Below are 14,944 nucleotides of genomic sequence, written 5' to 3' on the forward strand. Positions count from 1 at the left end.
GGTTTAGTGCTACAATATAACATTTAAAATTACATTGTTGCACAACTCCCGTTTGTTTCTTGCATATGAGGCAAAGACTTTTACAATAGCTCCCAATGCAGATAAGAACTGCATTTAATAATCTTAAACCATAACTAATGGAAGAATAGGTTTGTCAGAAAATCAGTACAGGCACTTTACTATTAAAATTTTACTCTTTAATAATTTATTTAAATAAGATATTTGAAGCAGTTTAGAAAAACAAGATTTGTATTTTATTTCCTTGTAAAAATCTTTACACATGCAGACAAACCAGTGTTAAGAAAGTATTCACCATCATTTAAACAAATAACCACTTAAATAGAACAGTGTCTGCAATTTTATCTGTATAAAAATAAGATACATTTTTACAGAATTCACGCTCCAGTTCTTATAGCAATAAACAATACACAACTATAATAAGTACAATTGAACCTGACCATGGTTTTCAATTAGATACTGCTAGGGCATTTTAATGTGCAAAAAAAACACACCCCCCCCAAAACAAAAACCAAAAAAGAAGGGGAAAAAAAAAAAACCCAAGAAAACAAGAACAAAAAAAACATAGTTCTTTCCAAAAGAAAATGTCCTCCGTGTTTTAGAGACCTAGAAGGTTTTAAGAAATCAAATCCTAATGAGTTTGCTTTTAATGTTTTTGATTATGAGTCCATACATCCCACTGTAGATAGGCAAAACCAGGAACTGATGCAGGCTCAAGAAGAAAGTCAGCGCCTGTGCCTGCCATGTCCTGAGCGACTGCCACCATGGTGCTTGCCTTTATGGGACCTCTCAAAGGAGCGAGACCTTTCACGCCTGTCCCTATGATGTCCCCTTTCATGTCTGTGTTTCTTGGCAGCATCTGAATGATCCCGAGACTTGCTCTGAGATCGAGAACGAGATTTTTTCCTTTTATGACCATGTCTATTTGAACTTTTTAAATCATCTCTGGTATGCTTGGCCTTAAGGTGAGGAGAACCATGATTATGATGTCTTCTTGGGCTTTCACTGTGACTGCGAGACCTGCTTCTTGATCTTGAGCTGTATGTTCCAGATCGGCTCCGCCTATTATTATAACTTAGATAATAAAAATTTGAGGTTTAGATTCAGTTTCTGCTGGGAACAGATTATTCTGGTGGTGCTTATAACAAGCTCAGCACAAAACTACTGACCTGCAGCAGTACAGGCCAGACAGAAAACTATACATTAAATCTCCCTACCCCGCACTAACTCCCATCCAGCCTGTATCAGACAAATCTTAAATGTACTGTATGTCTATATGGCAAAGAGAAGAGTACTTAGTGATTTTTACAAAGTGTCCTGGATAACTATGCTATTTAGTATCTCACACATGCTCAAAAGAGCCACTGAACAGACACAAGCAGCTAGCAATCTAATTACAAAACTCACTAGGAAAGACTCTTTGGCTATGATCAACTTGAGTATTGGTTGTTAATTAACAGTTTAATAAAATAGTATATTTTCTAACTGAAACTGAACAAAACACTATTTTCACACATTATAAACAGGATATCATAGCTTTCCACAATAGCACTTTATGGCCAACCCCTACAATCTTCAAAAAAATGGGCAAAGACAGAATAGAATGCTCGTAAGCTACAGCACCCCAAAACAAAAAAGCCACATATAGGCAGGATGTATTTCCAAACTCATTTTTCATAATTTATACCTCATGTTAAAAAACTTTATCTAGCCCAACTGTGAAAACACCTATGTTCAATTTTTTTTAATAAGCAGGAACCTTACTCCAAATAAGACTGCTTTCTCTGCGAGTGTTTACTTACTGTCTTCTTGGAGTATGTGATCTAGAACGTGATCGCGTTCTTGACCTTGACCGACTAGCACTTCTGCTATTTCTACTTCTCTTGCTGTCTTTTCTTACACTTGAAGAAAACACACACACACACACACAAAGCCCATTATTTTAGATACATGTTTAGTATGTTAGAAATTAAACACATAAAAGATTCCTTAGACAAGTTTTCTAACTCAAGTTTACTCACCCATTATAAGGGCTTTTGGAAGCCTGTTGTCTGTCCTCAGGTTCTTTCTTGACGGTCTTCACATTAACGGAGATTGGGGACTTCTCTTCAGCTTTCACTTCTCTTGGCGAGGCTTAAAAAAAAAAAAAAAAGACAATGTTACCTATTGGGATTTAACAGAGGGCCAAAAAGTTGTTTCTAAATTAACTCAAAGTACCATGCTTTCAAGTATTAGTCTTGAGTTGATGATCATTAAGAGACAACAGTAATAACTTCTCTTATCATTGTTTCTATGCCACTACTAAATGCTAAACCTTAAAAATATATTTATTTATTTATTTATTGGGGGGGGGGAGAAAATCTCAAGCGGGACTCTGCACGGAGTACAGAGCCTGACATGGGGCTGGATTCATGACCCTGAGATCATGACCTAAGCCAAAATTAGGAGTTGGATGCTCAACGAGTCACCCAGGCGCCCCTAAATGCTAAAGCTTTCTAATCGTCACACATCTACAGTGCCCAAATCATTTCAATTCTGAATATATCTTACATGGTTTAGAGGCTGGAGAAAATCCACCAAGGGTTGAAAGGGCTGGAGTTCCATCGGGATTCAACCCCTTGGCTTTTAATTTGGCTTCTTGTAAGGCTACTTTTCTTTTCTCTACTTCTTTTTCCAGCAATTCATAGTTTGGCTGATGGAAGAAAATGAAGTTAGTATTTTTCCCTTGTGTTAGTTTAGACTCCTAGCACTTAAAAAGTATTAACACAAACATGAGTAAACAACTACCTTTTTTCTGGTATAAAGCCTAAGCGTTTCTATGCAGATTTCCTGGATTTCTTCTTCCGTAGTACCAAAAAGAAGAAACCAATGGGGACGAGTTGGTAATGGAATCTGAACCATAAAAACAGCATGGTTTAGATCAAATTTCAGTTTTTATCAGGACTACTAATTCTTGTGATTTATCCTATAGAACAGAACAGGCTATATATACCTACCTGAAGAGCTCTAGCTGCAAGGTAGATACAAGCACATGCTATAGTCTCTGGTTGAAATCGAACAAATACATTGGTTCGAAGACTGTCATTCATATAATTCCTGAAAAATATTTCAACCATAAGCTTTGCACATAAACAAACAGTCCTTCTGAAGCTTATGTAAAATTGGAGACTCAATCTACTTTATTCTTTTTTCTTCTCATATTTATATTCATATCCTCATATTCTAGCATATAACAATTCTTAACTCAAAAATCAGTAAGAGATTAAGAATTTAACACTAGAACCATTCTTCAGTTTTCCTATATATGACCAAAGTCCTTTAAAAATAATCCGTATTATTCCAAATAGAACTTGAGAGGTTTTTATGTACTTCTATGAAAAGCAATGCTTTGAAAGTCAATTCTGACATAACTAGTTTCAGAAATGATAAACCACTCCAACAATACTTCGAGCCATTAATTATTGACCATCTCTCCTTTATCCACAATGAAAAGCAGTGTCAACCAAGTTCTTTCAAAAGCTCAAAATACTGTGACAGGGGTAAAAAGGCATTTTCAGTAAGCACTCACCAAGTTATATTAAGAAATCTCAGCTACTTCAGAAAATTTAGGTAGGGAAGAGCAGTAAATATACAAAACAGCCTTGTTTACATACCTTTTTTGGTGATAAGTATGAACAAAACAATAAACTACTTCAGTTAATAAACTGCTGGACTTTTTATTAGTGAACCCTCCCCACAATATCCCTAAAGTATTAAGAAATTTCACAAACTGTAAGGTTAAACTAAAAGACTATTTCTTAAAAATCCTTACCCATGAAATAAGTGCTTAAATGTTTTATAGAGCATATATTAAAAATATATTAAAAATGTCATGCATATCATAAAAGCAATTAGACTTTTCTAGTATTACTAGTATTTACTGAATCATAAAGAAGCATGGCAGTCATTAAGTCCAGAACATAAAAATTACTCAACTCTTGCACATCATCAACAGTCTTGAAAAAGTAGGTGTAGCCGGACCAAATTCCTTGTTTTACCTTAAAATAAGCCAGCCCTCCAAATCAAACATCTTCATGTCAAAACTCCAAGTTCTAAAGTGCTTATGTTAATATTAACATCTCTCTTAAAAATCTACTTCTATTATTGCCTCAATAGTCCAGCAGCTGTCATTCATCCAGTATGGGAATGGCGCCCATTTTAAGCAGCAAGTTGTGGTTTCCTTTGGTAGAATCCATGCTATACATACTAAAAATAGAAATCTAAGTCAAACTCCTAACAAAAAAATCATTTAATTCATATTGGCTGGACAACAAATCTATCAAAAATGAACTATTCATTTTGATAGGTACAGGTATACATTATATACATAGGCATGTTGAATAGTTACTTCTAGAAGCAAATATACAAATCCTTTTGACACCCCGACAGAACTAGAAGATGCTGCCAGATGGATATGGACCACTTCAGTGAATCTCGGATCAGAGCTTGCACTGGATTGGCTGGAGAGCAGGGCAGCCAATCAGGCCATCCTGAGGTCATGGGCTGAAGTGCAGAGGGCAGAGTTCTATGACTTACCATCATGGACTACCCTTTAATTAAAGAGTAGAAAAAAGAACAAAGTTAAATTGAGTTCTCCATTGAAAGCAATTAGTCAAGCCAAGAAAACAGGAAGCAGAAATAAGCATTATTTACCTTTTGGTTAAAAAACAAAAAAAAACAAAAAGCACCAAACAAACTCCTCTCATTATTTTGGAAAGGGAAAATGAAACTTACTTTATTTCTGCTTCTGTTTTCCTGGCTAGAGAAAAATATAAAAAAGCAACTTACCAGGCAGTTTGAACCAGGGTTTGATTACGTTCACATTCTAAGACTTGTAAATACATAACAATGATCTGAAGGACAAGGGAAAAAAACTCAATTTAGCATATCGGTGGGTCTTTCAGAGTACAGAGTTCAACGACTACAAGTAATTGAAATGTTAGGTCCAAGTTTTAACTCTTCTACAAACTGTGCACAGATAATACAGACCAACCTAAAATGTACATTACAGGCAATGTGGGTTATTATGCTACTACATTCTATAAAAATTTCAAATATGATCCAAAATTGCACAGGAAAAAAATGAGAAGTAAATCAATTAAAAACAATACCTAATTTCTCATGAACACTTTACTATGTGACAGGCACTGTGGCAGGAGATTACTTCAATTAATTTCCCAGGGTACAATTCCTCCATGTCCAGAAACCATACACTAGGTTTTTAAAGTTACACAATGAGTATATTACGTAATGCAGTGGGTATTAAAATAAGTAAACACTACTCTTTCTGCAGTGAAGCTTATTACGTAGAAGTGTGATAAATAAATGCTATATATAAATAGCTCCACCACAGTTCAAGTCAGAGCTTTCTGGACCTCTATAATCAATTATTTCCATTTTACAATCTTGAAGATGTGGAACCTGAGGAACAGAGATATTTGCCAAAGTCACAGAACTAAAGGCAGAGACAAGTTTCTATCACAGATAGTCCTGTTCCCAGAGCACCCATACGGTAACTACTGTGCTCTTATGATCATATGTAAGCCAAGAGAGATACTGGAGAAACCTATAAAGGTACAGTAACGGTAACAGAGAGCAGCCACCATGCTTTGAACATTTCACTGTGCAACAGGTAGCATGCCAGGTGCTTCTGCAGATGTGTATTATTTACTCCTAGGAATAAGGTACTTCACTGTCTGTTTTCAGATAGGGAAACTGGGTTTACCACAGAGGAAAAAAAGAACTTCTCTATGCCCACACAATGAAGAGTGAAGATTAGAACCCAAGTCTTTTTGACTCCTATTTTACTGATAAATTTATAAAGAATGCTTTTTAAAACCAAGGTTAACTCTCAAAAATAACCGTAATATAAATTCATTAAGACATAATTTTAAGAAAAACCCTAATACTTACGAATGTAATTTCTGCACTCTACAACTCACCTTATGGGGATGCTTGACATGAACACAAAATCCCAACTCCTTTAGCACCCTCCTCTCTGCCTTGATAACTTGATTTTTGGTGTTAATGTAGTTCTGATCAAGGATCAGGGGGCTTGGAGTCCTATAGTTTGTAAGAAATAAAATCAAAACTGTTTTGCACATCCAAAAAATTTTATTTGTGGCATCTCCATTTTCCCTTCCAACCAACTATTGGCAACAGAAACCAGCTTTTTAAACTCCTGCAAACAAGTTAAAGCATTAATCTTGTGCTGTCCAAGTTATGCTAAATAAACATACACTCAACTAAGTTTCTACAGAAACTAACTTGACCCTGTAGTAAAAAATTCACTCTATTCACTTTAATGCTTCTATCTAGCCTTTGTTGATCTTTTTCGTGATTATCTTTTAGGGGTGTGAGTGTGTGTGTGTGTGTGTGTGTGTGTGTATAGATAAACATAAGTGATTGTTGGTTTATCATCACAAACCCCATCAGTCTCCATACTCTTTCCAATGACAAAACTAATGTGCTCTTGAAAATATTTACTATAAAGACTTCATAGATTATAATGATTTCATTTGTTTTCTAAAATATCAACTCTTGCGTAGTTCATGGCCAAAGTAAAAATCAGAGAGGAAAAAATGGTAGGTAGCTAATCCAGATTCCCCTAAGTGGACAATTTGCTTAAACAAACTGTTCTAAGAATCCACCACTGTCAAAGAAAATCTGAAAACTGAAGACTCGGCTCAATTACAAAAAGAAATGTTTTAAACATCAGATTCAAAACTAAAAGTGATCAATAAAACTAAGCTTAAATTTGGTCTGAGTTGTCGTTATTAGGCAGAATAACTTTCTTTAGAATGCAATGTAAAAGAGAAGGGAGACCATAATGAAGGAACCAGAAGAACACTCAAGGTCTCTGTGCCAGACTAAATTCTGATAGCTTCTTAAAGCTGTAACACAGGAAGCTATCAATGGTTCAATGCTTTGGAAATAGCATGCTCAATTAAAAGACTATCTGATTTAAATCTGAGATTCAAAACTGGTTTCTTCCCAAGAAGTTTGTTTTCGGTCAGGACTTGTGGACTTTCATTTCCCAATGTCCTTCATTTGATACATTTTTAGATCCAGCCACCAGGAAGTACATTTTCATTAAGACATGTTTATATGGTGTGTGTGTGTGTGCATATATATATATATATATATATATATATATATATATGTACGTATATATGTATATATGTATGTATATATGGAGAATAAGTATTTTTGATTATAAGGTATCTATATGGGGAGAACATTTAAATATTTTTCCGCATACTGAATTTATTTTCAGCCAAAATATTCAAGAGTTTTTGCTCTAGGCAGAATACAACTGTTTTTAAAGGATAGTCATTTTGAATATCACCCCAACTCACAACTCATTTTACCATGCACACCAAATTCAAAAAATGTAAGCTCATATTTAAATATATCCACTTAAATACTGGAAAACAATCTGAAATGAGCTGCAGTTAACTAGCCCTGTAGTGACATATTATCTAAAAATCTGCTTTATTTTCCTTCCTTACATCCATCTAAAATTACAGCAACTGGAATGCTTATTAGACTATTTCAAATTATTTCATACAATAGGATTTTTATTAAATTACATTAAACAATAAAGTTGGCAAACCTGACAAGATGGAAGCTTGCTTACTTAAATAATGCTGAAAACTGGCTTCCCTCAGTTCAATTCCCATTTCAGCTATGAAAAGTGTGAGGAATGAGGCCACCAACTGGACAGGGGATAACAATGAATCTATTTGATTAGAACAATAGACTACAAGTTAATTGCTTTTTGGGAAAAAATTAACTTCACAGCAATCCATGTACACATGAAAATGTAACCCAAAAATCTTAAGGTTTTTAATTTTTCAAGATGTATCACCATAACAGGAAATTTGGAAAAAAGTCAAATCCACACCTCAGACTCTCAAAACTAGTCATTTTATGTCCCTCCTTTAACAGGTATTAGGAAATAGAATATCCGTAACTCTTTACCACTCTTTACCCCCTGTAATTCAGACCGTAAACTGTTTACAGTCCTAAAAACAAAATTTTATAAAATCAGTTTTCTCATTCCCCCCCTTTTGTGTTGAGCAAACTCATGTACACCTTTTACTAAGCCTGCTTTAAGAGCTGCCTTTAAAATTCTGTTAAAATTCGTTTTCTCTGCTATTAGCCAACTAAACACTTCTTTGAATAATGGGTACTATCTGATCCCAAATCAGGCTTACTTATTCATTAATTCTGCTTAAATGAATTGTTATTTTCCATTTATTCTGCCACAATCTTTATTTTCCCTTCTTTGTGTATCAAAATCCCAGTGAACACCAAAACCCAATTAAGGAAACCAAACTCATTATTTACCATAATTCAACTATATACTCAACTTCTGGCTTAGGCCTTCTATTACCTAGTTTTGAAAGTTAACAACTTTGTAGGTATGTAATTTGCTAACTTCGTTTTGTCAAGAATTGGTTTTAAATCAAGGAAGGCTCAAAGAACATGTAATTTACAGTTGTAAATTACCTTATAAAGATTATTTTGTATCAGAAGGAGAATGTGTCCCCTTAAGTCAGCAGTAAGAAAAGGTTAAAGGAAACTGTCTAAGCAAGTTGTTCCCGTACTTTTGTTAACAAAGTATCAAGTAGTATTGCCTATGGCAGCAAGCACATAAAATGGAACTGAGGCTTGCTAGAATTTCTTCATCTCCAATTCGGTAAACTTTCCAGTAAGTTTTAGGTGACATTCTTAAATCTCATAAAAAGAGAACTTTCATCAACTCGGAGAAAAAAAAATTTTCATTATCAATAACCAACCAAACCTAACTCTACCTCTCCCATTTTTGAGTTTGTCAGATTTTTCAAATTAAATGAGAACAACGATTTTCAAATTTTAGGCTTAACAGGAAATCTTAGGCTTTGGTCGCTGGAAGTCTGTCTGGTCTCTCAGAATAACTTTTCCTCAGCATCATTAATTTAGATGAAACACAACTTAACAGGGGCGGGGAAGGAAAAGAAAAAATAAGGAATAGGAGATCCAAACATGGTTAGTCTCACTCATGTGGTACAAGACCTAGAAAATTTGGAACTAGCTCTTCAACAGACTATACTAAAAAATGAGATTAAGTAGATTACAGGGAGCCAGACTGTTGTTCAATATACAGAAATGTGTAATGCCCACTCCAAAGGAATATTCCTTCTTTAGCAGTGTTTAAACACACTGAAAGCCACCACACCTTTAGAGCCACTAAAATAGAGAGATTGGACTAAATGACAAGATCACTTCATACCCTTCCAACTTCATCTCTAAACTGTATACATGTTGAAAATACCACACCATATTCATCAATGAGTGGTTGCATCAGTTTGAAGATTTGCCTTCAGAGAAGCCTTCAAGGATGCATGTGGGCTCCTTACAATTACAGAAAATGCTTAATTTTCTGGAAATATGCTGCATCTCGAAAGCAAATTAAAATTGGAAACTACTAAAAAGACAACCTTCCCTTTCAATTCAGCCTTTTATTCTGAGCTTAGGAAATTATGAAACGACAAAAAATTGAAGGGGGGAATCAAATAATCCAGGACAGGACTTGGGCATTGGTACTTTCTAAAAGCTCCTCTGGTGATTCGTGTGTAATTAGGACTGAAAAATGACCTAAAGGCTACAAAAATGATGCCTCCTTTGTAATTACCAAGATCACACTACAATTTAAAGCTATGCATAAACCGGAGCATCATTAAGATAAACTGATACGCTATTTAACTAACTAAGTGTGATACTGTAGTACTTTCTAGTGATATTACTCTACATAAAAACATACCAAGCTATAGTTCTAATAACTTGGACAGCAAAGACAAAAGCTTATAACAAGAAACAGGAGTTTTTCTAAATGGTTCACCAGTGGCCAACCTGTTAGTCCCCGATTCCAGTGACCTATTCTCAGAGCACTGGCTTCTCCTTGGGGATTTTCGATACTTCACTCACTGTTGCCATGACGACAGCTTCATCTCTATGTACCACTCCACATCACCCAGGCTTTGGTAAATGTAGCTGGTCGCTGTATAGTCGGTTGCAAGGGAAAAAAGAGTTGAAGTTAATAACATATACAAGTTATGTGTCTGAGAAAACTTGTAATATGCATAGAAACACTTTTACATCCTGCTTTAAAAAAAAAAGGCTTCCATGCAATTAACAACTCCTTTTAAATTTCATGCTATAATCAGACTTGTAAGATCGAGACAAAGTCAATTTCTCTGTAATAATGACCAAAACACACTATTACATCAGACACAACAGTCAGTCAGGTGAGATGTTTTAAATTCCAAGGTTTTTATGATTAAAAAGACCTACTCTGACATCAAGGAAGAATACTCTAAGTCTCATAGAAAAACTTCAAAGTAGATAACCATTGTTAAGTGATAATACAATAGTTGGCTCAATGATTCAATGAGTACTGACAGAAACTCCTTTAGGCAAACAGAATCCTTTGACTAAGGATAAAAAGCCTCTTTATTACTGTCATTTTGTTTTAAACTCCCTGAAGAATCAGCTAGATATCTAAAAACAAATTTTAGCTCAGACCATACTAAATACCAATCTGAAATCTTCCCAATATCCAGGGATTCCTTACCAAGAAGCTAAAAGATATTTTAAAATGAAATAAAAAATTAGTCTATCCCTGGACATGGTTAGGATGAAAGAGAAAAGATGGCAGAAAAAGAATGTAAGAAAACTGAAAAAATGCTGTGAAAACTATATGGGTAGCAAAATTTCAGACTATGTAACTAGACTAAAGATTACTGTTTGTCTCTGGATAGTTCCATTACTGCCAACTTGTAAGATCAGCCAGTAACAACCACTCACATAGTATACTAATTTGGTACTAACTGACATCCAACCCCCAACAACTTAAAATCCTTTTAAAACTAACACCCACAGTGTAAGTTATCTAACATCACCACAATTCTTTAAAAAGTTAACACAAAAACTAATCTACACCAAATATCTCCTTCTGCAGCATGTACTAGAAGTCACCTCTAGATGCAGGAAGCCCTGCAACTAAAACTTTTTGGCACTGCCTCACATGAACACATAGGTCCACATAAAGTGTTGTAATGTGGCCACAAAATCTGTAAGACAACACTACTTGGTCTCTATTTTCTTACTTCTTACGAGATCAAATAAAATGGGCTTTATCTAAATGTAACCCAATCAATTAGTTGTTTCTCTACCCCACTCACTGATACTGTATCTGACCAAAACAAAATACCTGTTTAATCCCTTTGACTTCAAACTTCAACCTTTATCATCCTGCAGTCCTTTCAGATCCGGTATAATGCGATATATCGTAGTTCAATGTTGAGAAGTATTCTAACAAAAGCCAACCTCAATTGATAAAGAATTAACTGGGACTTCGAGTAGAAAAACATCTACACAAGACTTTGCCACAATAGTAACTTGAACTGCAGTGTTCACACTTCCAGCCTTCAGTCTTCCAAGAGAGGGGAGGGGGGGAAATAACTTACAGAATACACTCACACTTGAGCCAAACGTATTCCCTTTCTTGTTTAATCTTAAGCCCCAGGACTGGCTTCACAGCACTGTTAGGATTGTCCATAAATGCAACTGCCTCTACAAACTTTAGATAGCTGGTTAATTGTGGTTTCAAATTAATTTAAGTATTAGTGAGCTCCTATGTGGATTTTAACACCTATATTAAAGCCGGTTTTCCTTTGCATCAGTTTTGAGAGGAAAGAATGTTTTGATTTGATGATTGGTGCACAATACAGTAGCAGCAAGAAATACTGTGTTCAATAATGCCAATCTTACCTTTTTCCTCTTAACTGGCGTAGGTGGTGAAATACATTAATCACATCTCTTATTCTTCTAGGTGCTTCTTCAATTTTTGATGCAAGATTAATACAAGCCATGGCAACAATCTGAAATAACCCACAATCCAATAAAAGGTTGTTAGATTATAGCACTATTAAGTAAAATTTGGAAAAAGCGCCCCCTCTCAAAGTTTAATTCTGATGAAAAAATTTTAGGACACAACTGGGACAACTTTTGGTGAAATAAACGTACGATGGGCATTTCTAGGCCATAGGTTTAGCAGATACGCTAATACTATGTTTTCTTTTTTACTGCTTAAGTAATCTTAATTTTGAATCCAGAGTCAAGTTCAGTCTCATTCCCGGAGTTTTGAATTTGGTTAAAATGTTAATTTTCGCTAAGAGGACACCTGGGCTCAAGATATGCTTTATAGTTTTCAAACACATTCCAAACTCTTCGCTTCATGGTTGGTGGGAACTAGGTACAAAGGCCTAAACTAACCACTCCCTTTCTAGAAAAGCTGGCTGGAGACACTACCCCTCCCTCCCGTTTCCGGATGAAGAAATCCCTTCACACCCGCCCCCGCGATGCTTACCTCGAAACTGTGTTTGACGAAAGACTTGGAATAGAAAAAACGATGAAACAACACCTGCCCCGTTGCCATCGCCACCTGCAGACAAGAGAGAAGAACGGAGGCGCAGGGGTCAGGCGGGCCCGCACCAGACGCAGCCGCCATTTTGTGCCGCCGCTCGCTTCCCCCTCCCCCTCCCGCCGAGAACTGCTCGCTGTCGGGTCCTCCCTTCGCCTCCGCGCCCTCCTGCCTTCGACACGCCCGGGATCCGGCTGGAACCCGTGGCTGGAGAGCCCGAAGAAGCATCCCCACCCTACCGAGACACGGTGCTACTGGGATGCGGAAGGGACAGCGGGGAAGAGGAGGCGTACTCTGCCGGCCCAGGGCCGGCGCACTGACCTGCGGCAACCGGAGGAGAATGCCGGCGGCTTGGATGAGCTCGCAGCCCAGGATGCGCAAATCGGTCTCGCTGGGCAGGTCGAGCCCGTCCTGCATTGACGGGGTAGGGGAAAGCCGCTCCTCCGGAATCAGCGAGTGGTCGATGGTGAGCGAAACTTCCGAGTAGAGGCGGTCGCCGATCAGGATCCCTCCCGTCGTGGTCGTCGTCGTGGTCGTCGTCCCAGAGCTGGAGCCGCCCGCGCTCGGGGCGGCCGACGAAGCGGCGGCGGCAGCGGTCGCGGTCAGGTGAGGCCCGGACGCCATAGTCTCAGCGAGCTGCACGCACGCCCAACGCAGCCGGAACCCGGAGCGAGACTAACCAGCGTCCTCGGCGCGACGGATATTCCCGTGACCGCCGGGTTCTGGGCCGCTTCACGCAGCGTGCGCTTCCGCCCTGACGTCACCACGCCCGGCTGCTGCGCGCCAACTAGTCCCTTCAGGCCTCCCCTAGGCCTGCGCCGCCGGTGGAGCCGCTGGCTGCGGTGTGGGATCGTGCTGTCGCTTGGTGACCTCTCGGCTGGGGCCCCGGAGTGGTCGAGCAGGCCGTCTCTTTAGCTAAAACAGGTCTTAGCCGCCGCGTTTTTAATAGTATTAGACACAAGTGTTATAAGGGAACTTTACAAGCTACTTTATCCCCAAGTAGAGTTGGCAGAATTTGCTATAATCCCTGCGCGATTTCGGTTATTTGTCTAGAGCGTGCGTCTCTTTGCTTCCGTCTCTCGCCCTCCTAACTTTTAGCATTTGCGCGGCGGAGTTCAGCGGGTACAAAGGGAAACTTTGGACCGACCTCCGCCAGCATTGGCGGATAGAAGCGGTTACTCTGCTGTCGTGCGCGGACCAATTTGTAATTTAAAGTGACGCGCAAGGAATCTGGAGAGGGCTGCTTTACAGTATTTTTAGAAAACACGAATGTGAACTGCCTTGGTCCTCCTCCCCCCCCCCAAAAAAAGCTGTCCGATGAGCATGTAATTCCCCGTGGTATCGAAGTAAGGCGAAGGGTTCATAATGACCAGGAGAGAGGCTGCTTTCGCCTGTTCGCTTGCGAAACTCTGGCCCGAGCCAATGATATGGCCAGTTTACAGTAATCTGGAAAATCCCTGGTTTCCAAAAATAGGGCGAGAACTTTACAGAGGTAATTGGATTATACCTTGGGATCAATGTATGCATATTGGTTACCACAGTTAGGCACAATGGGAGAAATCAGTCTCATTTGTGTTTTTTCCCCTCGGGGATGTTAGATTCCCAGAATTTCCTCAAATTTGGAGTAAAAATAACGATACTGACAAAAACTACTAGAGTCTAGAGTTGGAAGAAAATGAGTAGATTTTGGTTTACTCTTTTTATCCCACGCTTGAACCTCTGAGATGGTTGGCTAGGGATGAGAAGTCCCACTATCTTTCTATTACATAGCTCGGGTTTAAGGCTTACTTTGTTTAATTATAAAAAGTGCACTGAACCTTGGATCTTCAGAGCAAAGGAAGTTTAAATGCATTTGGGTATTTGTCAATGATGTCACTAAAGCAAAACATACTCAGAAACCTCATTTTAAAAAAAGCATTAAATCAGTTTTATTTAGTAAATCCCTACGTGCGAAGTTCTGAACCCTGGCTGTGAATTGGAATCTGGGGAGTTTTGAAAACATACTGATGCTTGAGCCTTACCTGCAGAGGTTGGTGTAATTAATGTAGGGTGGGCCCAGCCAGTGTTTGGATTTTTGCCTATCCTCCAGTGATTTGTATGTTCAGGCGGAGTTAAGAAATAGTACTCAGAGTGTAATTCTGGTGCTGGCTAAAGCACTTAATCTCTCTGCCCATCATCTCCTTGACCTTTCTGGCCAGGCTGTTTCTAAGGAAATTTCCCTTCCCAATATTCACAAGGGATTTAAAAATACTATTAACCTTGAAAACTTTGGAATCTTCAAAAACTAATTAGTGATAAGCTATTTTTCTGGTTCTGATAACCTGTGGTTATGTAAAATAGTAGCGTTGGGGAAATTTGGATCAGTGATACATAGGAACTCTGCCATTGTTTCAAACTAAAAAAAAAAAAGTCTAATTG

The 14,944-nt window shown here is 38.0% G+C and overlaps 1 protein-coding gene across 1 annotated transcript; it reads right to left on the reverse strand.

The window, feature by feature from the left end:
* Nucleotides 1-231: 231 nt before the first annotated feature.
* CCNL1 (cyclin L1) lies at nt 232-14,234 on the reverse strand. Its single transcript, XM_045811955.2, has 11 exons — nt 12,848-14,234; nt 12,473-12,547; nt 11,875-11,984; nt 6,000-6,120; nt 4,846-4,910; nt 3,015-3,114; nt 2,806-2,910; nt 2,569-2,710; nt 2,040-2,151; nt 1,821-1,919; nt 232-1,092 (listed from the first exon to the last, which is right to left on the reverse strand). Exons 1-11 carry the CDS (start codon nt 13,148-13,150, stop codon nt 744-746), a joined length of 1,581 nt encoding a protein of 526 aa, XP_045667911.2. The 5' UTR covers nt 13,151-14,234; the 3' UTR covers nt 232-743.
* Between the last annotated feature and the right edge of the window lie 710 nt (nt 14,235-14,944).

This window comes from Ursus americanus, chromosome 20, assembly GCF_024610735.1.
Source record: "Ursus americanus isolate L20-20 chromosome 20, mUrsAme1.1.p, whole genome shotgun sequence".
Classification (NCBI taxonomy): Eukaryota; Metazoa; Chordata; class Mammalia; order Carnivora; family Ursidae; genus Ursus; species Ursus americanus.

Excerpts from the sequence above, each read along its gene's own strand:
- CCNL1 (XM_045811955.2), bottom strand. The coding sequence starts at position 13,150 with ATGGCGTCCGGGCCTCACCTGACCGCGACCGCTGCCGCCGCCGCTTCG. Across the intron at positions 4,911-5,999 it reads ATGTCAAGCATCCCCATAAG|ATCATTGTTATGTATTTACA; the intron begins GTGAGTTGTAGA and ends CTTGTCCTTCAG. Across the intron at positions 2,711-2,805 it reads GGCTTTATACCAGAAAAAAG|CCAAACTATGAATTGCTGGA; the intron begins GTAGTTGTTTAC and ends TTCTTCCATCAG.